The sequence below is a fragment of the Fonsecaea multimorphosa genome (genome assembly GCF_000836435.1).
Source record: "Fonsecaea multimorphosa CBS 102226 unplaced genomic scaffold supercont1.15, whole genome shotgun sequence".
Classification (NCBI taxonomy): domain Eukaryota; kingdom Fungi; phylum Ascomycota; class Eurotiomycetes; order Chaetothyriales; family Herpotrichiellaceae; genus Fonsecaea; species Fonsecaea multimorphosa.
Window position 1 is genome coordinate 136,514 of NW_015971649.1, and position 21,449 is coordinate 157,962.

Here is a 21,449-nt window from a genome sequence, read left to right on the forward strand (position 1 = left end):
TAAGCAGCTCTTGGGTTCCTTTGTATAACGAGGTGAACAGAATGCACGTTGCCCTCGCACCTCCTTGCTTGGTCGAGTATAGTTAACGAGAATTAGCAATACCGAAGTCGCAATTGGTCCACCGAAGCTCAGGTGCTTTGCCAGGGGTGCTGAAGGGAGCTAAGATCTTTTCCCTGCCATTCACGGTAGCACCACAAGGCCTTACCGGCATCCGCATAAGGCCGAGCATCCATTTCAGCCTCGCCGTCGACCAATTGCCCACTTCACGGACCTTCATAAGCAGAGAGCATTTAGGATTGTGGTCCTCATCTCACCGAGAGTGTACAGAATTGGTCGAGTGGTGCTGACGGAAGGTGGTATTTCTCTTGGGCTACCTGATGTCGTTGCGTGGCCTCTTGCATTATGCGTCGTGGCGTGGCGGCTTGATTTACGTTTTCGAGGAGAGAAGAGTAAGCGGGAGAGAAGAAAAAATTCTGATGTCTTCATATATAAACCACCATGGACAAGGCAATGGCTTCGATGACATTTTTATGTGAGTCCAAACTATTTCCCCGAGGTCACGTCGTGCAATCCCTTCTCATCATACGCCCTTCGCTCTCCAACATCCATACTTTGCCAGCCATGATTGGGGCCACGGTTGCACTCGTCTACCTTGCTCAAGGGACCTTGGCTGCTTGTCCCTACATGCAAGGTGGCCCGGGTTTCCATGAGCAATCGGCGGGGCAGGGCCCAAAGACCTACGCCAAAAGGCAGAGTTCCCTTTCCAACGGCACAGATCCAGTCGACACCTTTCTTGACCAATTCACGCTCAATGACACTGACACATACATGACTTCGGACGTTGGAGGACCAATCCAGGACCAAGAAAGCTTGAAGGCCGGAATCAGGGGACCTACGCTTCTGGAGGACTTTATGTTCAGACAGAAGATCCAGCACTTTGACCATGAACGAGTGAGTTACGATCTAGCATAGAGAAGGGAACCCTGATAAATGCGTTTGGAAATACCAAACTAATATCTCTGCTTGCACTAAGGTTCCAGAGAGAGCAGTCCATGCGCGAGGTGCAGGTACGTTCCCGTTCTCAGCTGAGTGTTTACTGTTCAGTCCTTACAGAGAGCTAACCCATGCGGCAGGGGCCCATGGTTTCTTCACAAGCTACGCCGACTGGTCAAACATCACAGCCGCTTCGTTTCTCTCTGCAGCAGGGAAGCAAACTCCGATGTTTGCGCGATTCTCTACCGTCGCAGGAAGTCGGGGCAGCCCAGAAGCAGTCCGAGATGTCCATGGCTTTGCCACTCGCTTCTACACTGACGAGGGAAATTTTGGTAAGCCCCGAGCAGGACATGGTCTGGAATTTTGGAAATGGAAGCATGTTCTAACTAATACTACGAACATCAGACATCGTTGGAAACAATATTGCCCCGTTTTTCATCCAGGACGCGATCCAATTCCCAGATCTGATCCATGCTGTGAAGCCGGAACCGGACAGGGAAATTCCACAGGGTGGCACGGCCCACACTACGGCATGGGATTACTTCAGTCAGCAACCCTCTACTTTGCATACTTTGTTCTGGGCTATGGCGGGTTATGGCATTCCCCGATCTTTCCGGCATGTGGATGGTTTCGGCGTGCATACTTTCCGTTTCGTGACCGAGGACGGCAGTTCCAAGTTGATCAAGTGGCATTGGAAAACCCTACAGGGTAAGGCAAGCCTGGTGTGGGAAGAAGCCCAGGTGCTGGCTGGGAAGAACATCGATTCGCACAGGCAGGATCTGTGGGACGCCATTGAGGCTGGTCAGTATCCAGAGTGGGAGCTAGGGGTACAGATCATGGAGGAGTCGGACCAACTCAGCTTCGGGTTTGACCTGCTCGACCCGACCAAGTTCGTGCCAGAGGAAATCGTGCCGGTCACAATTCTGGGCAAGATGACTCTGAACCAGAACCCTCGAAACTACTTTGCGGAAACCGAACAGATCATGGTATTATCACCGGTCGATACAATTCCCAGATCAATGCTGACTGCGGTCAACAGTTCCAACCAGGCCACATCGTCCGCGGGATTGACTTCACCGAGGATCCTCTGCTTCAGGTACGTCGAAATGCTGTGCCTCGCACCAGACAACTGAGCTTACCAACCAGGGACGCATCTACTCGTATCTCGACACGCAACTGAACCGACACGGAGGACCCAATTTCGAGCAACTGCCCATCAACCGGCCACGGGTGCCGATCCACAACAACAACCGCGACGGCGCTGCTCAGAACTACATTCCGCTCAACGTGGACGCCTACACGCCCAACACGGGCAACGACGGGTCCCCGATGCAGGCCAATCAGACGGTGGGCAACGGGTTCTTCACGACGCCCGGCCGCACGGTGGGCGGGAACCTGGTGCGAGAGAAGTCGTCGACGTTCGACGACGTGTGGTCGCAGCCACGGCTGTTCTACAACTCGCTGATCCCCGCGGAGCAGCAGTTCCTCATCAACGCGATGCGGTTCGAGGCGTCGCACGTCACCTCGCCGGTGGTCAAACAGAACGTCATCACGCAGCTGAACCGCGTCGACAACGACCTGGCGGTGCGACTCGCGGAGGTTTTGGGCGTCGCCAGCCCGGCCCCCGACCCGACCTACTACAACGACAACAGCACCGCGTTTGTGTCCATCTTCAACTACTCGCTCCCGACCATCGCGGCGCTCAACGTGGGCATCCTGGCCAGCGTGTCCGTCCCGTCCTCCATGGCGCAGGCGACCTCTCTCTCGCAATTATTCGCCCAGGCGGGGGCCTTCCCTTACATCGTGGCCGAGGTGCTCGCCGACGCCGTCAACCAGACCTACTCGGCCGCCGACGCGAGCGGCTTCGACGGCGTCATCGTCACCACGGGAACCGACGCCCTCTTCACCACGAACAGCTCCACCTCCTCGCTCTACCCAGCCGCCCGACCGCTCCAGATCCTCCTCGACGCCTACCGCTGGGGCAAGCCCGTCGCCGCCCTCGGCTCCACCACCGCCGCCACCGTCTTTGGATCCTCCTCCTCCTCCTCCGCCGCCGCCGCCAACATCCCCGCCGGGCCCGGCGTGTACACGTACACCCAGAACTCGACGGACCTGGGCGCCTTCGTGGCCGACTTTGAGAGTGGCCTGAAGACGTTCCGCTTCGTGAACCGCTTCCCGCTGGATCCGTCCTGATCGACCTCGACCTCGACCTCGGTCCACGCGTATCGTTCGATCCATATCCTGCTTAACACCCCCGCAGGACTCACGATGTTCCAAGGATGTGTTGGTTGTCCAGTGTCTTCCCTGGTTCCCAAAACATATCCGTATCTCTCTCTTCCCGTTCCCTCCCCCCCCCCCCAGTTCCTCACTTCCCCAACTCTATCCACTTTTCTCCCACCCACAGGAGCTTGGGAGGATTTCATTCGTTTCCCGCCCCGCCATTCACTAATACACTTATACACCTATACACCACCCCATACATAGAAGCACAGGATCATACAAGCGTACAAGCATACAAGGATACAAGGTATATGGGTATACGAGCATACGGGCCGACTATATCTCGAATAGTTGAGCGCTGGGGTTCCGGGGCGAGCGGCTAATAGACACGTTTTTTACCAGGACAATCTCTATGAAGCTAGATAATACCATATATAATGAAGGGAATTTTCTCGTCATTTCTGAAAGTCCCATGACCATAAAGCGGCAACTAGAACGACGAATACACATATCTAACGATGGAAGTGATGGCATTGACGAGAACCAGAGAGCTCTCCACTTCATTGATTCTTTCTGTCTTTCTGTCTGTTCTTCCATCTTCCCGGCTCGCATATAAAACCCTTATATCGATCCCTTTGGGGGTGAATCGGTTGTTGATAATGTACCCTATACCAGACTCCATAAACACCTCGCTTGCAATACAACGCAAAACATAAGATTTACCATCCCACGAAAGCCTCGACTTTCCCGTGCCACGGGCGCGAGATCTCAGCTGCACGCCCACTTCCGCGTCGACGGGTAATCACTACCCTTCAACTGGTTCGGCCATTGCATTTGCCACGGCGACGGGCAACGGAACGGGGGCGGGCGAGGGGCTAGGGGCAGGGGCAGGGGCAGAGGTCCCTTGCGGCGTCCCCTCCGGTGGCGGCATTCTCGGGCCCGGGCTTACTGAGGCGGGTCTGCTGGCGACGGGCTTTCTCTGGGGAGGAGAGTTGGGCATGCCCATGCCGTTCGCGTTGCCCGGGTTGAGGGTGTTGTTGGCGTTACTGGGCGGAGGTGTATTGTTAGGGTTGTTAGGGTTGTTGACGCCGTTAGGGTTATTGGCGTTGTTCATGGGTGCCGCTCCATTTGGCTGAGGTTGAGGCTGTGGTGCATTACTCGGTGGCTTCTGTTGCAAATTTGGATTCGGGTTCTGGTTCGGGCCAGGTCTTGGGCCGCCCTGTGGATTTCCATTGACTCCTTGAGGATTGTTCGGGGCATTGGGTCTGGGTGCGCCACCGGCCGGGTTTCCATTCATGCCTTGAGGATTGGGAGGACCACTCGGTCTCGGAGGACCGCTAGCTGGATTGCCGTTGGCACCTTGAGGATTGGGAGGACCACTCGGTCTCGGAGGACCGCTACCTGGATTGCTGGCACCTTGAGGATTGGGAGGACCGCTCGGTCTCGGGGCTCCGCCAGCTGGATTGCCATTAGCACCCTGGGAATTGTTGGGCCCGTTCGGTCTAGGTGGTCCACCAGCGGAATTGCCATTGACGCCCTGCGTATTTCCGGCGGCAGTAGGTCGCACGGGCACAGCCGTTGTACCGGCACGAGGACCCGACGCGTCTTTGTCATTGACCCATTTGAAGACAAAGTACAATCCGATCCCGCAAAGCCAGACAAACACACCCACTCCGGTGGTGAAGAACAAGGTCGGCAATAGGATGATCAAGGAAAATCCCGCCGCAGCAGTCACAAACAACAATGCCCCTAGCAGAACCACAAGGACACCAGCCAGCAGGGAGAAGACGAAGACGGTCACGGTCATCAGCCCGAAGAGGAGGAGCGGGAGGCCGCTGATGGCGGTTTGACTGAACAGGAAGCTGGCAGAGTACGGTCGTTCGGTGGCGAACTTCAACAGCGCATCTTTCCACTGCTGGCGCTGCCGAGGCGGGAAGAAACGATCAAGATAGCTGGTGGACAGGTTTGAGAGGTTGTTGACGCCGCCTTGCATGATGCTCGCTGCAGCGGCCATGTTGGGGTTTGCCATGGAGCCACCGCCGGCAGCGTTGGGTTTCGGAGGAGCGACAGACATCGAATCTGAGATACCTGATCGGTATCAAGGGTTGAGGAGTGTGCCCTTGGTCTTGGAATGGCTCGGGAGATCTAGGCAAGGATTGATCAGATAGTAATCATCGACTTTGCTGTCGTTGTTTGTTATGATGGGGGAAGGAAGGAGTCGCGTTAAGGTTTCGCGCGTAATTGCTTCAGGCAGCCATATCTTTAGGAGAGAATGGGAAGAAGGGTCTTGCTTGGAGTTTTGTACTGTGGCTAGATGGGTACATGGATTCAACAGGTGAGGATTGAGAAGTTGTGGTTGAGTTGATGTAAGTGAATCGGGGGCCAAATCTGACGAGGACGATACAATAATAATACTAATAATAATAATAATAAATCTACGGTACAGACTGCGGCAGTGCCAAGTGGATGGCCACGAGGGATGAGCTCAGGCCGCAACTTCTAAGATGGTATCCCACGCTCACCCTTGACCTTCTTGATCCTACGCCCCGAATCCTGCGAGGCCCTTTTGGGTTCAAAGATAGATCTAGTCATATCATTCCCGCAGCGGGACTCGCCATACTCGGGAATGTGGAGAGGTTCATGGGGGTGGTTGATATTATGGACTGTCAGTGAGCACCAATGCTCGCCCCTATGCTCGCCCCTAAGGGATGTATGGACCTATTATGTATCGATATGTTATGCACACTCTGCTCGTTGATTGGATCAAACCCTCAGACATAGTATACAAGATTATTGATTACAGCTAAATCGCCGCCGGAACGCCCTCCACTTGTTCTAACCACAGACGTCGACATCCTTGCCCCTCAAAACGGTTCCGTCAGCACCTGCGTCGCGCCGGCGTGTGCGAGGATGGTGCGACAAGCGTCCATCATCGCCGGGACACCACACAGGTAAAAATCCGTCGTGGCGGGCTCGAATTTGAGGTTGGCGAGGATATCCGTCACCCGTCCGTGGAAGACACCCTCTGCAGATGGATCGCCGTCAACACAAACCGTTGTTCGTGGCAGAGGTTTGAAGTGGTGCGTAATGTCATCTTCCCCGTGATAGCAGCCGAAGAGCAGCTCGGCCGATTCGAGCTCGCCAGAAGCCGCCAACGCTACGAACATTGGGAGAAACGGAGCGATGCCTGTGCCAGTTGCAACGAAAACCCGACGGTGGGTGTTACGCCGCAGCTGAAAAGCCCCAAATGGTAATTCCACCTCTGTTTGCTCGCCAGGCTGGACGTTGCTGGTGAAGACTGAGCCGTCACCGCCGGTGCGCGTGCTGACAAGCAGTATCAAGCAGTTCTTCTCAGCCTGTGCAATGGAATAGCTCCGCCATTCAAAGGGCGCAACGCGCAGCAGAACGTATTGGCCTGGTGCTGAGACGATGGGTTCGTCGAGTTCAAATTCAAGTCGCCAGATGAACGGCGTAAGTGCGGTTTTGCCCACAAGGATGGCACGCTTCTTGTCGGAGCGACCCGCCGCCGTCGGGGCGAGTTCAGCTGTCGGAGTGACATGATGGGACGCCCACATGATGCGTAGGAAGCCGAAGGCACCCAGCACTCGACTGGCCGCCAGCACACCACCCATTAACGCCCCGACCACGCCAAGACTTGATGCATCGGTTCCACTGATCTGCAAGCCGGTGATGGGCGATGGTTTTGACAGGACTGAGGAAGCGAAGAGCTGCGGTGTCCCTTTAAACCCGTAGATGGCGCCTGCAGAATGCGAGGTGTAGTCCTCCACCGACAGAGGCGTTGACAACTCCGAATAGTCCACCATTTCCTTGAGCCCCGGAGTAGCACTCTCTCCTAGGTCCAGAAGACCCTGTGAGATCCGGTTCTTGAGTTCGATGTACTCCTTTCCCCGCGCCCCATGGCTTGTCCCACGCCAGGCAGAAAATGCATCCGCCTTGACCAGCGCCAGGATCTCGGCGGTGTGGAAACGGTCGTCACCTGACTTGGCGGAGGGAAATGACATAAATGCATGCTGAGGCTTACCTGCCAGGATTGCCTCCGTCTGCGCGTCAATACTATCGTGATCAAACGTCGTGTTGACCCAGTAGTTCTCCCCCTTGACGCCGAGAGCTGCGACAGGGCCACTGAGTCGGAGGTAGAGAGTCACAGCAGACAGCCCGCCCTCGAGCCGGTCCAAGTGCTTGCGGATGTCTGCGGTTTGTTTCCCGATCATGCCGTCGGTGGGCAGGAACTGGGTGTACGTCACTCCCGCCCCAACATCTGAAATGACAATGGGTGCCAGATAGATGACTTCGGTCGGCTCAGCTCCCCGGCCGTCAATCGCTTTAACACCCACGACGTGCGTGTCTTCGGTAAATATAGCTGTGACGTTCTGGCACACTTTAACGGCGCCACCAGTTGCTTCGATTCCCATCTCAAGTGTTCTCGCGATGCGGCTAGCTCCGCCTTTGGGAAAGTACGCTCCGTGTAAATAGCTCCTGACGACCAGCGCGTGCAGGACGAAGGCACTTTCGCCCGGAGGCACACCGTAGTCGCCCCATTGGCTGGCCAGCAAAGCCTTGAGCTCTGTTGACTTGAAATGCTGATTCAGATAGTCGCCCGTAGTCTGCAATGCCTTGTGCGAACTCAATCGACGCCGCTGGCCCAACAAAAAGTTGAGTGGCCAGGGCAACACGGACTGCATGGTTCCCCGCGTGTGCCAATGGGCTACTTCGTTGACGTCGACAAAGTAACGCCGAATTGCGGCGGCTTCCTCAGGAAAGCGTTGGATTAGCCGCTCCTCATAGCGATCCTTGTCCGACGGTTCGGCAAAGCTCAGCCCAGGATACACGAACCGCTCGAAGTCGTCGGGCATAGGGTTCCAGTCAAGAGCTTTTCCAGACATGAAGTCAAAGAGCCCGCGGATCGGTGAACCAGGCTGCAGGCCGCCGATATAGTGAACACCGACATCCCAACTGGCACCGTCACGACGAAAGATGTGCGTCAAACCCCCACGCTCAGAATGTTTCTCAAGCACCAACACCTTCATTCCACCGACTTTTGCCAAAAGCGCAGCCGCCGCCATCCCGCCGATCCCCGATCCGATAACAATTGCATCCCATCTTTGAGGCATGGCTCTTCTTGTTACTTGAAAGATGTAGTTAGAAATGGTCAAGCAGAGAAGTTGACAGATCAAAGGTTCGGGCCCAGAGATATGCTCTGGTGATAGACCATGTAATACACCTGGCGTCGAGAAGACCAGGTCAATCTTGAATATTGTTGCAATGAAATATGAATGGTGATAGTCCAGAGGGGTCACGATGACGATGAAAGGGAAAGTTGTACCCACGGTTGCCATGGATATATATCTCCCATGTTCGACGCGCCATCTCGCTCAGACATAGCGCGACACCTACTTACGGGCGTTCCTGAGAGAAGCATGGACATTTTTGGTGCCCCAAGCCGCTCCGAACCCCGATCTCTCATGACAATTGCAAGGACATCGCCAACAATGAGCAATCAAGCAAGTAGCTCGTAACACCAGGAGAAAGCCAGGGCTTGAAAGCGCCTGAGAAGCGGGCAGATGTGACTGACTCCATTTCAAGCTAACGGCCGAAAGGAATTAGCATATGTTATGAGCAGCGTGGTCGATACTGGGTGATGGCTGAACTCGGTGCCTGTCGCCGATCACTCCACGTTACTTTTCTCACGCCACACACACATGAAACCGAGATCTCCCATAAGACTCAACAATTCGCGAAGTGATATTCGTGGTGAAGGACGGAAGGGAGGAAGACGTTGCTGGAGTTAGAGCAGAGGCACCCATATCATGCACAGAGAATGTATTGCCTTCCAGGATGAAGTCGAAAGAAAAAGGAGTTCGACACTTGTCGCAGCCTAGTGCATGTGACTTCGCGCGCGCGCCGCGTGGTGGCTCTAGCCTTGGCGCGTCTCTTGGTGCCGTCGGCGCCAAAAGATGAGTAAACACTGTTCACACTTCACATGCCGGTCACCCAAGCCGTGCTTCAACTTTCGGAAACGCAAACGTCGTATAGGTGACTTCTTGCCAATAAACAATCATCCATGTAAATGACGATATTGTCAATTATAGCATGATTCTTTGTAAAGAATTCAGGAATAGGTCGTATCGGTGTACAAACTGTTCTTAAACGTACAATGACCAAGTTGCCTCTCCATTAAGAGTATACGAGAGAAAAAGAAATGAAGCAAGTAGCAGCGCTACAATAACAGAATCGAAAACCTCAAGCTCCCCTAAGATACCAGTCCTTTCTGAATGTCTTGGCCAGACGTCAAGGAAGATTGTTCCGCCCACGCCTGCATCTCCATCACTCCATAAGATAACTCGAAAATCGATATCTTCCATCTCAAATATCATCATTGACTCGTCACAAGAAGACGAATGTTTTCCGCAGACTCTCTTGGGAATCCTTTGGTTCAGCTTGATCTGCGAATTTGGACACTCGTGTAAAGCGTCCGTGATTGGAAGTCTCCCATCTCCAAGGATTTGATGAGCAGCGCATCGCCATTCAGACAAAGGAGAAATATCATGAGATGATCCAAACTTTCGATGGAATTTCCACTTTGAATGCATCTCGATTACGCTTGCTGTGAGAGCGAGGCCCATGACCGCCGCATTTTGAGATTCGGAACACCTGGAAGAAATCGGCTTCGCTGACAGCAGAACCCCATCAATGGCTTCTCTCCAGGCTTGAAAGTCTATCGCCGTAGGTTCCATTATGGTTTTCGCAGCGTCAAAGACACGGAGAGCGAGATTCGCATACCTGGCGTGTTGTTCTGAAGTATTCTCCTCCCGTGCATACTCCTTTAAGGTCCAAAAGTCAAAGTCTCCTGTCTCGTCTTCTGCGTGCCAGAGTAGGTGACCAAGCGAAAATAGTATATCAGAGTACTTGTTCCACGGAGCTCCGGACTCAAATGCTGTATCCCAGTATACCTCAAAGGGCCTTTTCTCATAGTTGACCTCGATCAATTTTGCTGGAGAAGTTCCGTCATCCAAGTCGGCGACCAGACCGAGGATTCCATACACTTTGTCGATAGTTCGACTACTTTTGCAGAGCTCGAAATCCGAAATAAGGTCCAAAAGTGGCTTCTTTCCGCCAGTCTTCCGCAAATCAACCAATGACCAGATAGTAGGCAGCCAGGTGAACTCTGAACTCGCATCTCGGAATGGGTTGACATGAGAGAGGAATTCATCAAGGCCAAGAGCGACTTTGCCGTATGCGACCGTTACTTTTCTTGCTAGTACAACTTCCTGGACTATCCAGACTCGTCTCCAGTAGTCGAGAAGTCATAGACGTACCGCCGCGTCCTTCACCTTGTCAAACCTTTTTTCGGCCCATTCAGTCCGCTTCGGTTCTTCTTCATTGTCGGAGCCCAGTGGCGACCAGTCTATGGGTTCAGGCCAGTCCCGAACGAGTCTCAAGTCCTCTTCTCCTTGCTGATCATGTCCAAGCCAGATAAGAACTTCCTCGGCGGCAGAGTATATCTCGCCCATCCGCGGGACTTGCTGGGCGATCTCATTGTGATCTTCCTGGTTTAAGCAGAGAGAATCCATCCAGTACAAAAGATCAAAGCTTTTCTTCTGCCACGCGTGATTTAGGAATTGCCAGAGGTTCTTGTGGAGAGCATGCGGATACGTATTTCCATGCCGATCTTCTAGGTGAATTGTTCGTGTTGGTGTTGGGTCTCCCCAAAAGTAAGACAGAGCATAGTAGCCGGAAGTCGGGATGTCTGCCTCCGGAAAGTCATAGATTTTGCACATGATGGATTCGTCCACTCGATCTGGTAACACTGCTATTAGTCTGATGGCGGCTGCAGTGCCGAGGCGCTGATATTGATATGACTCGTTCATAGTGACGTGACTGAATCGAGCCGGAGACAAAAAGAGACGACAAGAGGTCAAGTTATTATTCAGCCTTGTAAAAACACTTTTACCTCCATGAAGGCATTAGGCAGACATGCCTTGGCAAAGCCTTTGCTACCCAGCCGCGTTTTGCATGGTAGATACGGGGAGACATTGCGCAATGCTCTTTGGCTCTCCAACACCACCCCCAGCTGGTTTCGTGCGCTAGCCCATGACTGGTATCCTACAGCAGATTTCCTCCTGTTACTGGTGAAATCCCGGCTGACAGGGTCGTCCCAAGACATTCGGCCTAGGATGGGTTCAAGTCTGCGAGCGGACTCTTAGCATTTTCAGTACCCTTAGGGCAACTTCGCTCCTGGTGATTATGCCCCAGCTAGCTGTCGGTGGTGGGACATTGATCCTAGGCGCCGAAGCGGATCACTTCAATGTTCAAATACAACTCTAGTGTAGGAATCGATGGCAGTCTTTCCAAAAAGTTCCCACCTCAGCTTCATGAGGTCTGCCCCGCATCGGTCGTGATAGGTATGTATGTGGTCCTATCTCATTTCGTGAGTCATGTTCTGGCACAGATGATCTCTCAATCGGCTCGTGCGGGCCAGGGGGAGCACAGGGCGGCATCACCCTAAGCGGGAAGCAGGATGAGTTGTAGGTAGTTTTCAATTATTTTGGAGCCTTGGAGGCGCGACGCGTCTTCGCAGCGCCTTCATTCTGATAAAGCCCTGCCTGCACTACTGAATCATCCCTCTAGACGTCCACTCCTGCCTGGCCGCAGTAAAACACTTCCTGTCCTCAAACATCTGAGAGCGAATTGGCCCTAGCAAGTCTGCACGTAGGGGCCTTCGAGTTCCAGGACTAGCCATTGATGATCGAACAACAGCCCCCCACAGCTCCTCTGTCTGCTTGAAGAGGGCAACAGCTTGTTTCGAAGAGGTCCTTGTCTCTGCTCCTGTCCCGAGGGCGGGTAAACAGGGCTGATTGAAATGCTATGCGCCTCTGGTTGCCAGTATCTCCCACTGTGTGTTACTCAGTCAGCTCGCTGGATGCTCAATATCTGCTTCACCCCACTCTCGAGTCCCCGAGCCAGTTTAACGACCCTCGGGGCAGCATCTCCTACAGGCAACGCTGGATTGTTGCTCTCTAATGTCGTATCTGCAATTCCTGGCTCCACACCTAGTGTCGGTGGTCTCATCGTGGCCGCACGCGTAGTAGATGATCGTCCTTAGACACATTTTGTCCAAGTGGTAGCTTGGTACTCCTCGAAATATATTTATGCTGGTGTCGCAAAATCTGGGATACCGGAGAATTTGAGAGGCGGCTGCTCTTTTTCTGGCGGTTGTGGAAGTTGATGACTTGAGCGTGTTGAGCAAGAAGACAGGGGAGAAGAGCCGATTCCAGGATTTATACGCCGGCAATTGTGGTCTTGCGTTTGAAGTCACAGTCATGGCGATGATAACTTCGTGCCACATCTCCAGTGGTTTCGTTTAAGGGTTCTATCATTGCTTTTGTGATCAAGCAAACAGTCACAGGACAAACGCATCGGGTAGCTGCCCGTCTGAGACAACCCAGCAAGTCATGGACAGAAGGACACTTGAATGTGCATTCCCTTCCGGAGCTGTGACTGACATGTGATAGTCCTCAGACTCACAACAGATTTGTCAAACCAGAGTCTGCGGCAGAGGACAGTGGCTGTGAAAGTGTACCCAACATGACTTTCGAATCGACGCAGGCTGTTTGTTCAAGTCAGCTTTGAGCACACCAATGTCAGTGAAATGCGTTTTTACCTCCAAATCCCTGGGGTTTGGTCAAACATCACATCGGGAAAACATTACTAAGGCCCTGCTCCGAATCCGCGAATCCAGCCCAGAACAGCTCATTGAACGGGTCCACGCAGAATCCGTTGTCGAGATAGGGAACACTAGAAGTTTGATGTTGCTGCGCCGGCAATTGCGTTGACAGTTGGGCACTGTTCGCTCCGGTTGAGGATGATAGGCTTCTTTGGAGACAATTCTGATGGTAGATCTTCATGTTGGCCCATTCATTCGAGATCTTCTGAAAATAGCTGCACCCATCAGTCTTGAGACGGTGCAGTTCTTGGGCCCGTTGGCACAGTGTGTCGAGGCACTTGCCCAGCCAGGCAGCCCGTTGAGAGGCCTCAGTGCTCACGTACGCCGAGTCGAGAATGATAGATGACTTGGTAGACAGCAAGATAAGGAAGTTCAAGGCCCGCCAGTCCAAAGTTGTCCAGTCGGCCATCTCGTCGAGGGAGGACTCGAGAACCGACGAAAGATATTTCATGGCGCAATTGAAGCAGTCGTAGATGATTGACACGCGGGTCGCAGACGGCACCTGACCCTGAAGCAGGCCATACAGTCCAACCTCGCGCATGTATGCCCCAACGCTATAATAGGCGCGTTGGATACGAACTGTATTCGCCGAGGAGTAGTGAGCGAAAAGTTCCTTTACTGACCGGCAGCGCGCTTACCAATGCCAAAAACACCAGGAGGCAGGGCGTTTTTCCATTCCTCTATCTGTCTCGACAGTGCCCGGACCAGAAGCTGGATCTTCTCGTCGTTGAACTCGCCAACTTTCTCCTTGGAGCCATGATCGAACGTGTAGGTGGTTTCTTCGGCGACACGTAAAGAGTGAATCATGTGGATGAGCATGGTGTCCGACGGATGTTGCGGGTCTGCGGCCAGGGACGCGGCACAGTCTTCGAGATATTGAGTATAACTCAACATGCAAGGCTTTCTGAACATGAATAGACCACTAAGTACCGATCAGCAGGTTTCAACACGAGGCAAACAAGGCTCGTGTCTTACTAAGTCGAGATGGTGTACGCCCCGAGATAAGCTCTTCGAGCCTCGTAGCCCCAGAACTTTGACGACATTGTTTCGCTTGACTGAGAGAGGGCAGCACTAGAGCCCATGATCATATCATGCTGAGTGACATTCATCGGTTTCTGGTTGATGCCAAGTTCCACGGCCAGGGTCACAGCCAGCGAGGCCAGCCGGTAGACTTGGGTAGCCACCGGGTAGGCATGCCATTGACACCTGGAGGGGGTCAGTGGTGATTCTCCTGAGAAGAAGCCCTCGCGAGCTTACCAACCGAAGTATACAATCAGTGCTTGCAAGAGATCCAGCGAACGCTCAGACCCGAGAAAGTACCGGTCGGTGAGGTCCTTGATGAATTTGTCCTTCAGTGCAGACTGCCGTGCCGGGGTCCGCCATGTGGTGCTAACGAGGATGGCCTGGGTAAGCATCGGTCTTTCCTCGACCAGTGAGGCCACAGGGCAAGCCTCGGGGATGAGGACATAGGGAAAGTGGTTTGATGACATGCGCCGGTAGTCGTTGATCAACTTCTCACACTCTTCTAGGGCGATATCGAATAGATAGTTGCTGACGGTAGTGTCAGACTGGCATGAATGGAAACCGGATGGCGATACCAGCCCCGTATTTTGCGACAGCTGTGAGTCGGTATAGGATGGCGTCGAGTTGGACATGGGAACAATCGTCCCGATGGTGTCGCTGGGGTTCTTCTGGCTTCGAAGTAGCGACAAGATCTCCGTGTAGCTGCTCTCTAGTTGTTCCACGCGGCCACGCACTGCCAGCGCCATTAGCAACCGGACCTCCGAGTGGTGGCAGATAATGCCATACGGCGAGCTTTCCGCTTCCTCTGCTTGACTTCGGGAACTTGGCATTGCTTTCCCAGTCGCGCACACCTTTTTCGCCCACACAATCGTCACTAATCGGCCACAGCATACGAGCTTGAAAGAGACGGTGTCTGAGGGCTCACCTGGTGCACGCGTCGCCCCCATCCTCGCCGGGCACACATCGCAGCTTCTTGTCCCGACACTCTTTACAAGCGGCATGCTTTCTTTCTTCGGTCATTGCGTCCTGCTTTCAAGAGGCACTTGCGAAAGCAACGAATGCTTCGACAATTTTGACACCGGAGCCGGTGCATAAGAAGCCTATAAGGCCCCCAGACCTTTGTTTATTAATTCACCAACATCGACTCCTTCTCACGCTGCCACGGGAGTCAGCTGCCCAGCCGCCTTCGGGGACGGGCACAATAAGGTGGCCGAACGAGCCGAAACATCCGGGTTTAGAGAGGTGGATCATGCGTCTCGAACAGCAAGGCTAACCGACTTTGTTTAAACCTCCTTTCCTCTCCTGCACGCTGGAAATGGACGTCTATAAAACTGGTGGCGGACTCGGGGCAGGCAAGGGTTTCTGCCTGCGAGCCCGATGGCTTGTTGCCGGCGCATTATGCAATCGAGAGATGATTCCTAAGGTTGGTGGAGATTTGTTTTATGTCCGCTAATGCTCTGTTGCTTCTTGAATAAAGAAGGGAGCACTTCCCGTATGGCCTGGCAGATGCGCTTCCAGTTCTTTTAGCTCCAAGATCAGACTATACCGCGACATGGTTTCGGCCGCGGAGAGCCCCCGGGTTGAGCCTGCTGAGCTCGCGCCAGCCGTATCCATGCCCGGTGACGAAAAGCCTGTCGAGCTTGCAGTTAGAGAGAGCATTGCCGACCACGATAGCCACACGCCCTCCTCTCACGCCTCGGCCGAGCAACATGAGACGACGGATTGGTCACAGTACACGCTCCGGAAGAGGCCATGGCGACGAAGAGTGACCGACTTTGAAACCATCGTCGAGGCTAGATATCGAGGGAGCGGGAGCCCCGAGGACCCCTACATTGTGCAGTGGCTCGACAATGACCCGGAGAACCCCATGAACTACGGCGTCTGGTTCAAGTGCCTGATGACCTTCCTGTTGGCCTTTATGACGCTGTGCGTGTCGCTGGCCTCGTCCGCATACACGGGCGCCGCCGAGCTCATCATCCGGGACTTTCATTGCAGCGACGAGGTCTTCCTTCTCGGCTTGAGCCTGATGGTCATGGGCTTCGCGATCGGGCCCTTGCTGTGGGCGCCGCTCGCAGAGGCCGTCTCACGACGAGACATCCTGCTGGTCGCCCTGGGATTCTACGTCATGTGGACCGCAGTTTGTGCCACGGCGCAAAACATCACGACACTGATCGTTCTGCGTCTGCTCTGCGGCACATTTGGTTCTGCCGCCTTTGTCATCCCGTCAGGCCAGCTTTCCGATATGTGGGATGCCAGACATCGAGGCGTGGCCCAAGCTGTGTTTGCGGCGGCGCCCTTCCTGGGTCCGACCCTGGGCCCGGCCGTTGGAGGGTTCTTGAGCCCGGCTGCAGGGTGGCGATGGCTCTTTGGCTTTCTCGCGCTGTATGCGGTGACTCTGACGTTCCTTGGCCTGGTCTTTGTGCCTGAGACCTATGCTCCGGTCCTGCTGAGGAGAAGAGCACAGCTGCTGTCCAAGGTGACGGGCAAGACCTACATGACCAAAATCGACATTGAGCGACCGCTGGTGTTCAAGGATGTGGTCAAGCGGTCACTAAGCCGTCCATGGGCACTTTTATTCCGAGAGCCAATTGTGCTACTTCTTTCGGTATGTATCCCTCTTTCACCCACTGCCCATGGCGTCCAAAGACTCACGTCTGGCCCCTTCAAAACACTAGATATACATGGCTGTGATCTACGGCACACTGTATCTCTGCTTCGCGGCATTCCCCATCATCTTCCAACAAGGCTACGGCTGGAATGCCGGAGAGGAAGGGCTCGCATTTCTCGGCATCCTGCTAGGGACCCTCATCGGCGTCGGCGTGATCATCTTCGACAACAAGCGCTATACACGCATCCACCACGCACACGGCGGCTTTGCGCCTCCAGAAGCGCGGCTGCCGCCCGTCATCCTCGGCGGCGTCATTACCATCGTCGGCCTCGCCTGGTTCGCAGCGACGGCGGACCCGAGCGTGCATTTCATCGTGCCCATCCTGGCGGGCGTCCCTTTCGGGATCGGCTTCATCCTGATCTTCATGCAATGCACGAATTACCTGTAAGGCTTTTCCCGTCTCCATCATTTTTATATCTCTCTGCTTTCGCACCTCCACGTTCTACTATTACTACCTACTAACACCAAATCCTTCCCCCTTTTTCTCCCCTCTAGCATCGACTCGTACGTCATCTACTCGGCCTCCGTCCTGGCCGGCAACTCGATTTTACGGTCTACCTTCGGCGCCGTCTTCCCTCTCTTCACCACCTACATGTACGAAAACCTAGGCGTGCACTGGGCCTCGGCGGTCCCGGGCTTCATCGCGCTGGCCTGTTTCCCCTTCCCCATCTTCTTCTACAAGTACGGTCCCCGCATCCGTCGGCGGTGCAAGTACTCGGCCGAGGCGGCCCGGTTTCTTGACAGCCTCAAGAGCGACCTCGAGAGGCAGCGCAGTCGTGCCTCGGCCGCGGCCTCCAAGGCCGAGGAGAGCGGGCTGGGCGGAGACGGTGGTGAGCGAGGTGTCGCTGCGGGTGAAGGGCAGGAGGGGGAGAAAGAAGAGGAGGTCGGACAGGGCAGGCAGGGCAGTGTTGCCGTTGGTGCCGCTTGAAAATTTCAACAAGCAGATTCAGATTCGGTTTCAGCCTCTTTTTCTTCTTCTGCATTTTCTTAGCGTCTGTGAAGGGAATTTGTATACGGGATGGCTGATTCAGGCGCAGGCCGTGCTGTGCATCCATCGGACCTAGCCCGGGCGGCTTGGGGGGAATATGGTTCTCAATACACATACTTTGTATATGGACAGGAGATGGAAGAACGGATGGATAAATGGAAGGATGGTTTCCGGACAAGTTCTTCTTTTGGCTTTACAAATTCTACCTAACCGTCGACGTGCTTGACTGCCAGTGGCCTGGGCTGAACGACAACGAGAGAACCGACGTGGCTTTCCCTCCGTTTTTACGTCGATTCTTGTGCTTTCAGTCCCTGGCAAACATTCCCGCAACCCATTCAATGGCACTTATTTGCATTCTTGCCCTCTTCTGCATCGTTTCCCCTTGCGGTCCTGCACTGTCCTTCCTGGCCCGGCGTCGTTCGACGTCTTCACTCTGTTGGTCATCCTGTTCTTCTCCTTGCTGTTGATGAACCTGAACACGCTCCTCCGCAAAGCTCTTTTCCCGCCCCAGGAAACAAGCACGCCGCATCAATTCGGCCATCTCCAGTCCCTGGGCCCGCATCAGCGCTGCGTGGCCCCTGACGATATCTTGCGCCTGGAGGTCCGAGCTGCTGGGTAGGAAAGCGTCAGCTTGATCGGGTGGAGATTCCACCAAGATCTTCACATAAGGCAGTGTGACGGACTCTGGGAGGCCGACGGCGGGCCAGCGCCGGAGGACTTTTCGGCGGCGGGGTTGCGTCGGAGGTCTTGATGGGTTCAATTCGGTGCTATTTCCATCACTCGAAGATCCGCCCGTATCGTGTGGCGAGCCTGAGGGGCTCATCTGTGTTGAATAGCGCCATTGTCGCGAGTCTTGGTCGACATGACTAACGGAGTCATAGTCCTCGTAGCTGTCGAGCTGGTCAATAGCTGTGTCGTCAATTGACTGGCCTGCGACCGTGGTTGCCAGGGGCGTGTCTTTCCCTGGAGCGCGGAGGAACAGCATCGGACTTGCAAATGGGTCGAAGTAAGCGGACGGTATCTTGAACAGTCTTGATCGTAACCTGATCAACTCCTCCGCCGCCGTTATGACTGACTGGTTCTTGACGCCATAGCGATTCGTGACCCTCTGTTTCTGCCTCTTCTGTGAAGGATCGGATGAGTCGACAACATGTAGCTGTTCAACAACATCATCTAAGCCCGCCCAGTCTACTATTGGTGCAACCACGGCAAGCGCATGGATCTCGTTGGGCTCCGTTAGGGCTAGCATGGTCGCAAGTGCCCCTCCTATATTGCTTCCCAAGAGACATATCTTCGGGGCCTCCTCAAACCCAATATTGAACGGAGATGTTGGAGAAGTGAGGTAGTCGAATGCCATTGAGACGTCGTGGACGGGCACTGGAAAGCATACCGACTCTTTCGTTGAAAGTGCTGGGTCGCCGCTATTCCCCAGCCTGTAATTTATCGAAACGAGCGAAGTCGACGGTGGGAAGCTGTTTTGCAGCTGAGCTAGGGCGTCGATCGAAGGGGAGTCGTTTGTCCTAGTGGAAGGACCGGGAGGGAGGTGAACGAGCAGATTTCGTGATCCATGCTCCTCGAATGTGCGTCGATCGGGAGAAAAGACACTATGACAGTCAGCAATGGTGAACTTATCAAAAGGCCTTCACGTACTCGAGTTTGATAGGGCTACTCGCTCCAACCGGCAGGTCAATACTACGGTAATTCCATGTCTTCAAGGTCAAGGCCGAAGCAAAGAGCCGCTTCAGATGAGAGACGTGTCCATGAACACGCGCTTGAGTAAGCCGAACGAAGGTGCTGAGGCCTCGACGGCGACAACATAAAAGCATTACATATCAACAGATCTTTGAATGAGTCCTGAGGGGACGATCCAGGATACTTTGTGTACGGAGAAGAATGCCGTGAAATGCCAACCTTGAAGATTGTGTAAAACTGCGGGCAGCTCACCCTCCTGCAGGACTAGCACCACATTAGGGTGACTTCGACCTGTGCTACCCCCCGTGACCACCCGTGTATCACCCGTGGCACCACAGTTGAATGTGGATTTAGCAATTCCTTACTCGCTTGGTCCAGAACTACCTGGTATCTTGCTACTGACTGCTACGCTCGACGATCTCAACTTGAAGTCTACGGATACCTAATGTTTGTCCCCAGCACTTGCCTCGACCGATGCAAGCTTGTATGAAGATTGGGTAAGAAGCACTCTTCTTCAACTCTGCCCAGTGCTCAACACAGCCTCTTACCAGCCTTTTCCAGCTTCAGAGCCCAAGCAAGTCGATTGTCTGCAATAAATGTCTTCGCTTACATATCGATCTCCCCGAACGCCATTCATGATTCGGTTTACCAATACAGCTCCATGGGGTAGACGTCTAGTGCTTCAATCCCCGTCGATGTCACCCTCACAATCCTTTCGGTCCGTAATCCACCAACTCCAGGAACCGTGATGGTGGCCTTCAATGTGAAGACCATGTTCTCCTTCAAAACCGTCTTGTTTCCAGGACCAATCCACGGAGCCTCCTCCTCTGGATCCATTCCCGTCCCATGCCCGGTTCCATGGCCTCGGGCCTCACTGGAAAACTGCTCATACCCCGATTTGACCAAAGCTTGTTGCATGAAAGCATTCAGGTCAGAAGCTGTCATACCCGGTCCTCCATGATTGAGACCCGCCTCGACAGCCTCAGCAGCCGCTTTGACGATTTGTTTCTTCTGCGGGTCCGCTTTTTCCGTCTTGTATATGAATCCACGACCGCCGTCGGCACAATAGCCTCGATATCGAGCTCCAATATCAGTCATAACCAAGTCACCTGGCTGCACAATCCGATCCGTTGGCCTCGCCAGGTTGAAGGCAGACCGAGGACCAGCCTGGACCATTGAATCATACGCCGTCCGTTCGGCGCCGCCGGCCAGCATTCTCTGGTCTGCCAACAAGGCCAACTCGCGTTCAGTATGAGGCTGCCCGTCCGCAAGCGTCTCCCTGATTGCTTCCATTGCTTGGTCTGTCAGGTATGACGCCTTCCGGATCAGCGCAATCTCTCGCTCGCTCTTGATGGCCTTGATCTCCGCCAGGACTGGATGAGGCTCCAGCGTCAAGTTCCCAAGAGCATCCCTTATCCGCCGATGAAGGTCTTCTGGTATGTAAGCTTCACCGGCAAGGGCCACGGTGCCCGTCCGAGCTCTCGAGAAAGCTTGCAGCTTGGCCCGCATCTCATCGAAAGTGAACACGTCGAACGTAGTGACCTCTGAAGCGTAGTGGAGACATTGCTTTGACACAAATAAAGCAGGCTCCGTATCTGCTCCGACGAAGAATATGGCGTTTGCTATATCCGAAACACCATCAAGAGGTCGGAACTCGGTGAAATAACACACATTTGCGCCACGCCAGCAGTCGCCAAAGGATATCAATCCCACGAGACCAGCTGCTCGTATGCCATTGCGGACTCTTTCTATTCGATCTTGGAATTCGGAGGAAGGTATGTTCTCAGGTGAAAAGGTCACTTGGTGCCCTTTTGGTAGGCCGTTGTGAACCCCGTTAGCGGTTCCATTGGTGATGGCCATCGTCACAAATCGCTCTTGTCTCTTTTGTGCAGGCTTTTGAGCCTGGTCAGGTTTCGATGTTTTCGTGAACACGTTGGAAAGTTGCCTACACTGTTGGCGGGCAGGAGGGCAGAGTTATATCGTCAGCGACATGGAGCAAAGAACTCTGGGGCGCCTCCGTTTTCAAGGACATGTCTCCCTCAGTCCTCTGCACTTGCAAAGATCAACGGCTGCCTCGCATCTGTGAGCGCGTCGCACCCGACAAACGATATGAGGACATT

The 21,449-nt window shown here is 54.1% G+C and overlaps 7 protein-coding genes across 7 annotated transcripts; 2 read left to right on the plus strand and 5 right to left on the minus strand.

Moving 5' to 3' along the window:
* Positions 1-498: 498 nt before the first annotated feature.
* On the plus strand, positions 499-3,186 carry Z520_07418 (uncharacterized protein; the record flags this gene model as incomplete). The annotated part of the gene is made up of 6 exons (XM_016777916.1): positions 499-951; positions 1,034-1,067; positions 1,134-1,325; positions 1,399-1,979; positions 2,033-2,089; positions 2,140-3,186. 6 exons carry the CDS (start codon positions 499-501, stop codon positions 3,184-3,186), a joined length of 2,364 nt encoding a protein of 787 aa, XP_016630822.1.
* Positions 3,187-4,018: 832 nt separating this feature from the next.
* On the minus strand, positions 4,019-5,287 carry Z520_07419 (uncharacterized protein; the record flags this gene model as incomplete). The annotated part of the gene is made up of 1 exon (XM_016777917.1): positions 4,019-5,287. One exon carries the CDS (start codon positions 5,285-5,287, stop codon positions 4,019-4,021), a length of 1,269 nt encoding a protein of 422 aa, XP_016630823.1.
* A 790-nt stretch (positions 5,288-6,077) lies between these two features.
* Positions 6,078-8,570, minus strand: Z520_07420 (uncharacterized protein; the record flags this gene model as incomplete). Its single annotated transcript, XM_016777918.1, has 1 exon — positions 6,078-8,570. The coding sequence occupies one exon, from the start codon at positions 8,568-8,570 to the stop codon at positions 6,078-6,080; it is 2,493 nt and encodes an 830-aa protein (XP_016630824.1).
* Positions 8,571-9,777: 1,207 nt separating this feature from the next.
* On the minus strand, positions 9,778-11,102 carry Z520_07421 (uncharacterized protein; the record flags this gene model as incomplete). The annotated part of the gene is made up of 3 exons (XM_016777919.1): positions 9,778-9,904; positions 10,015-10,502; positions 10,551-11,102. 3 exons carry the CDS (start codon positions 11,100-11,102, stop codon positions 9,778-9,780), a joined length of 1,167 nt encoding a protein of 388 aa, XP_016630825.1.
* A 1,821-nt stretch (positions 11,103-12,923) lies between these two features.
* Z520_07422 (uncharacterized protein) lies at positions 12,924-14,811 on the minus strand (the record flags this gene model as incomplete). The annotated part of the gene is made up of 4 exons (XM_016777920.1): positions 12,924-13,537; positions 13,597-13,880; positions 13,934-14,164; positions 14,216-14,811. The coding sequence occupies 4 exons, from the start codon at positions 14,809-14,811 to the stop codon at positions 12,924-12,926; spliced, it is 1,725 nt and encodes a 574-aa protein (XP_016630826.1).
* Positions 14,812-15,593: 782 nt separating this feature from the next.
* Z520_07423 (uncharacterized protein) lies at positions 15,594-17,577 on the plus strand (the record flags this gene model as incomplete). Its single annotated transcript, XM_016777921.1, has 3 exons — positions 15,594-16,586; positions 16,657-17,033; positions 17,145-17,577. 3 exons carry the CDS (start codon positions 15,594-15,596, stop codon positions 17,575-17,577), a joined length of 1,803 nt encoding a protein of 600 aa, XP_016630827.1.
* Positions 17,578-17,941: 364 nt separating this feature from the next.
* On the minus strand, positions 17,942-21,189 carry Z520_07424 (uncharacterized protein; the record flags this gene model as incomplete). Its single annotated transcript, XM_016777922.1, has 2 exons — positions 17,942-19,241; positions 19,979-21,189. 2 exons carry the CDS (start codon positions 21,187-21,189, stop codon positions 17,942-17,944), a joined length of 2,511 nt encoding a protein of 836 aa, XP_016630828.1.
* Positions 21,190-21,449: the final 260 nt, after the last annotated feature.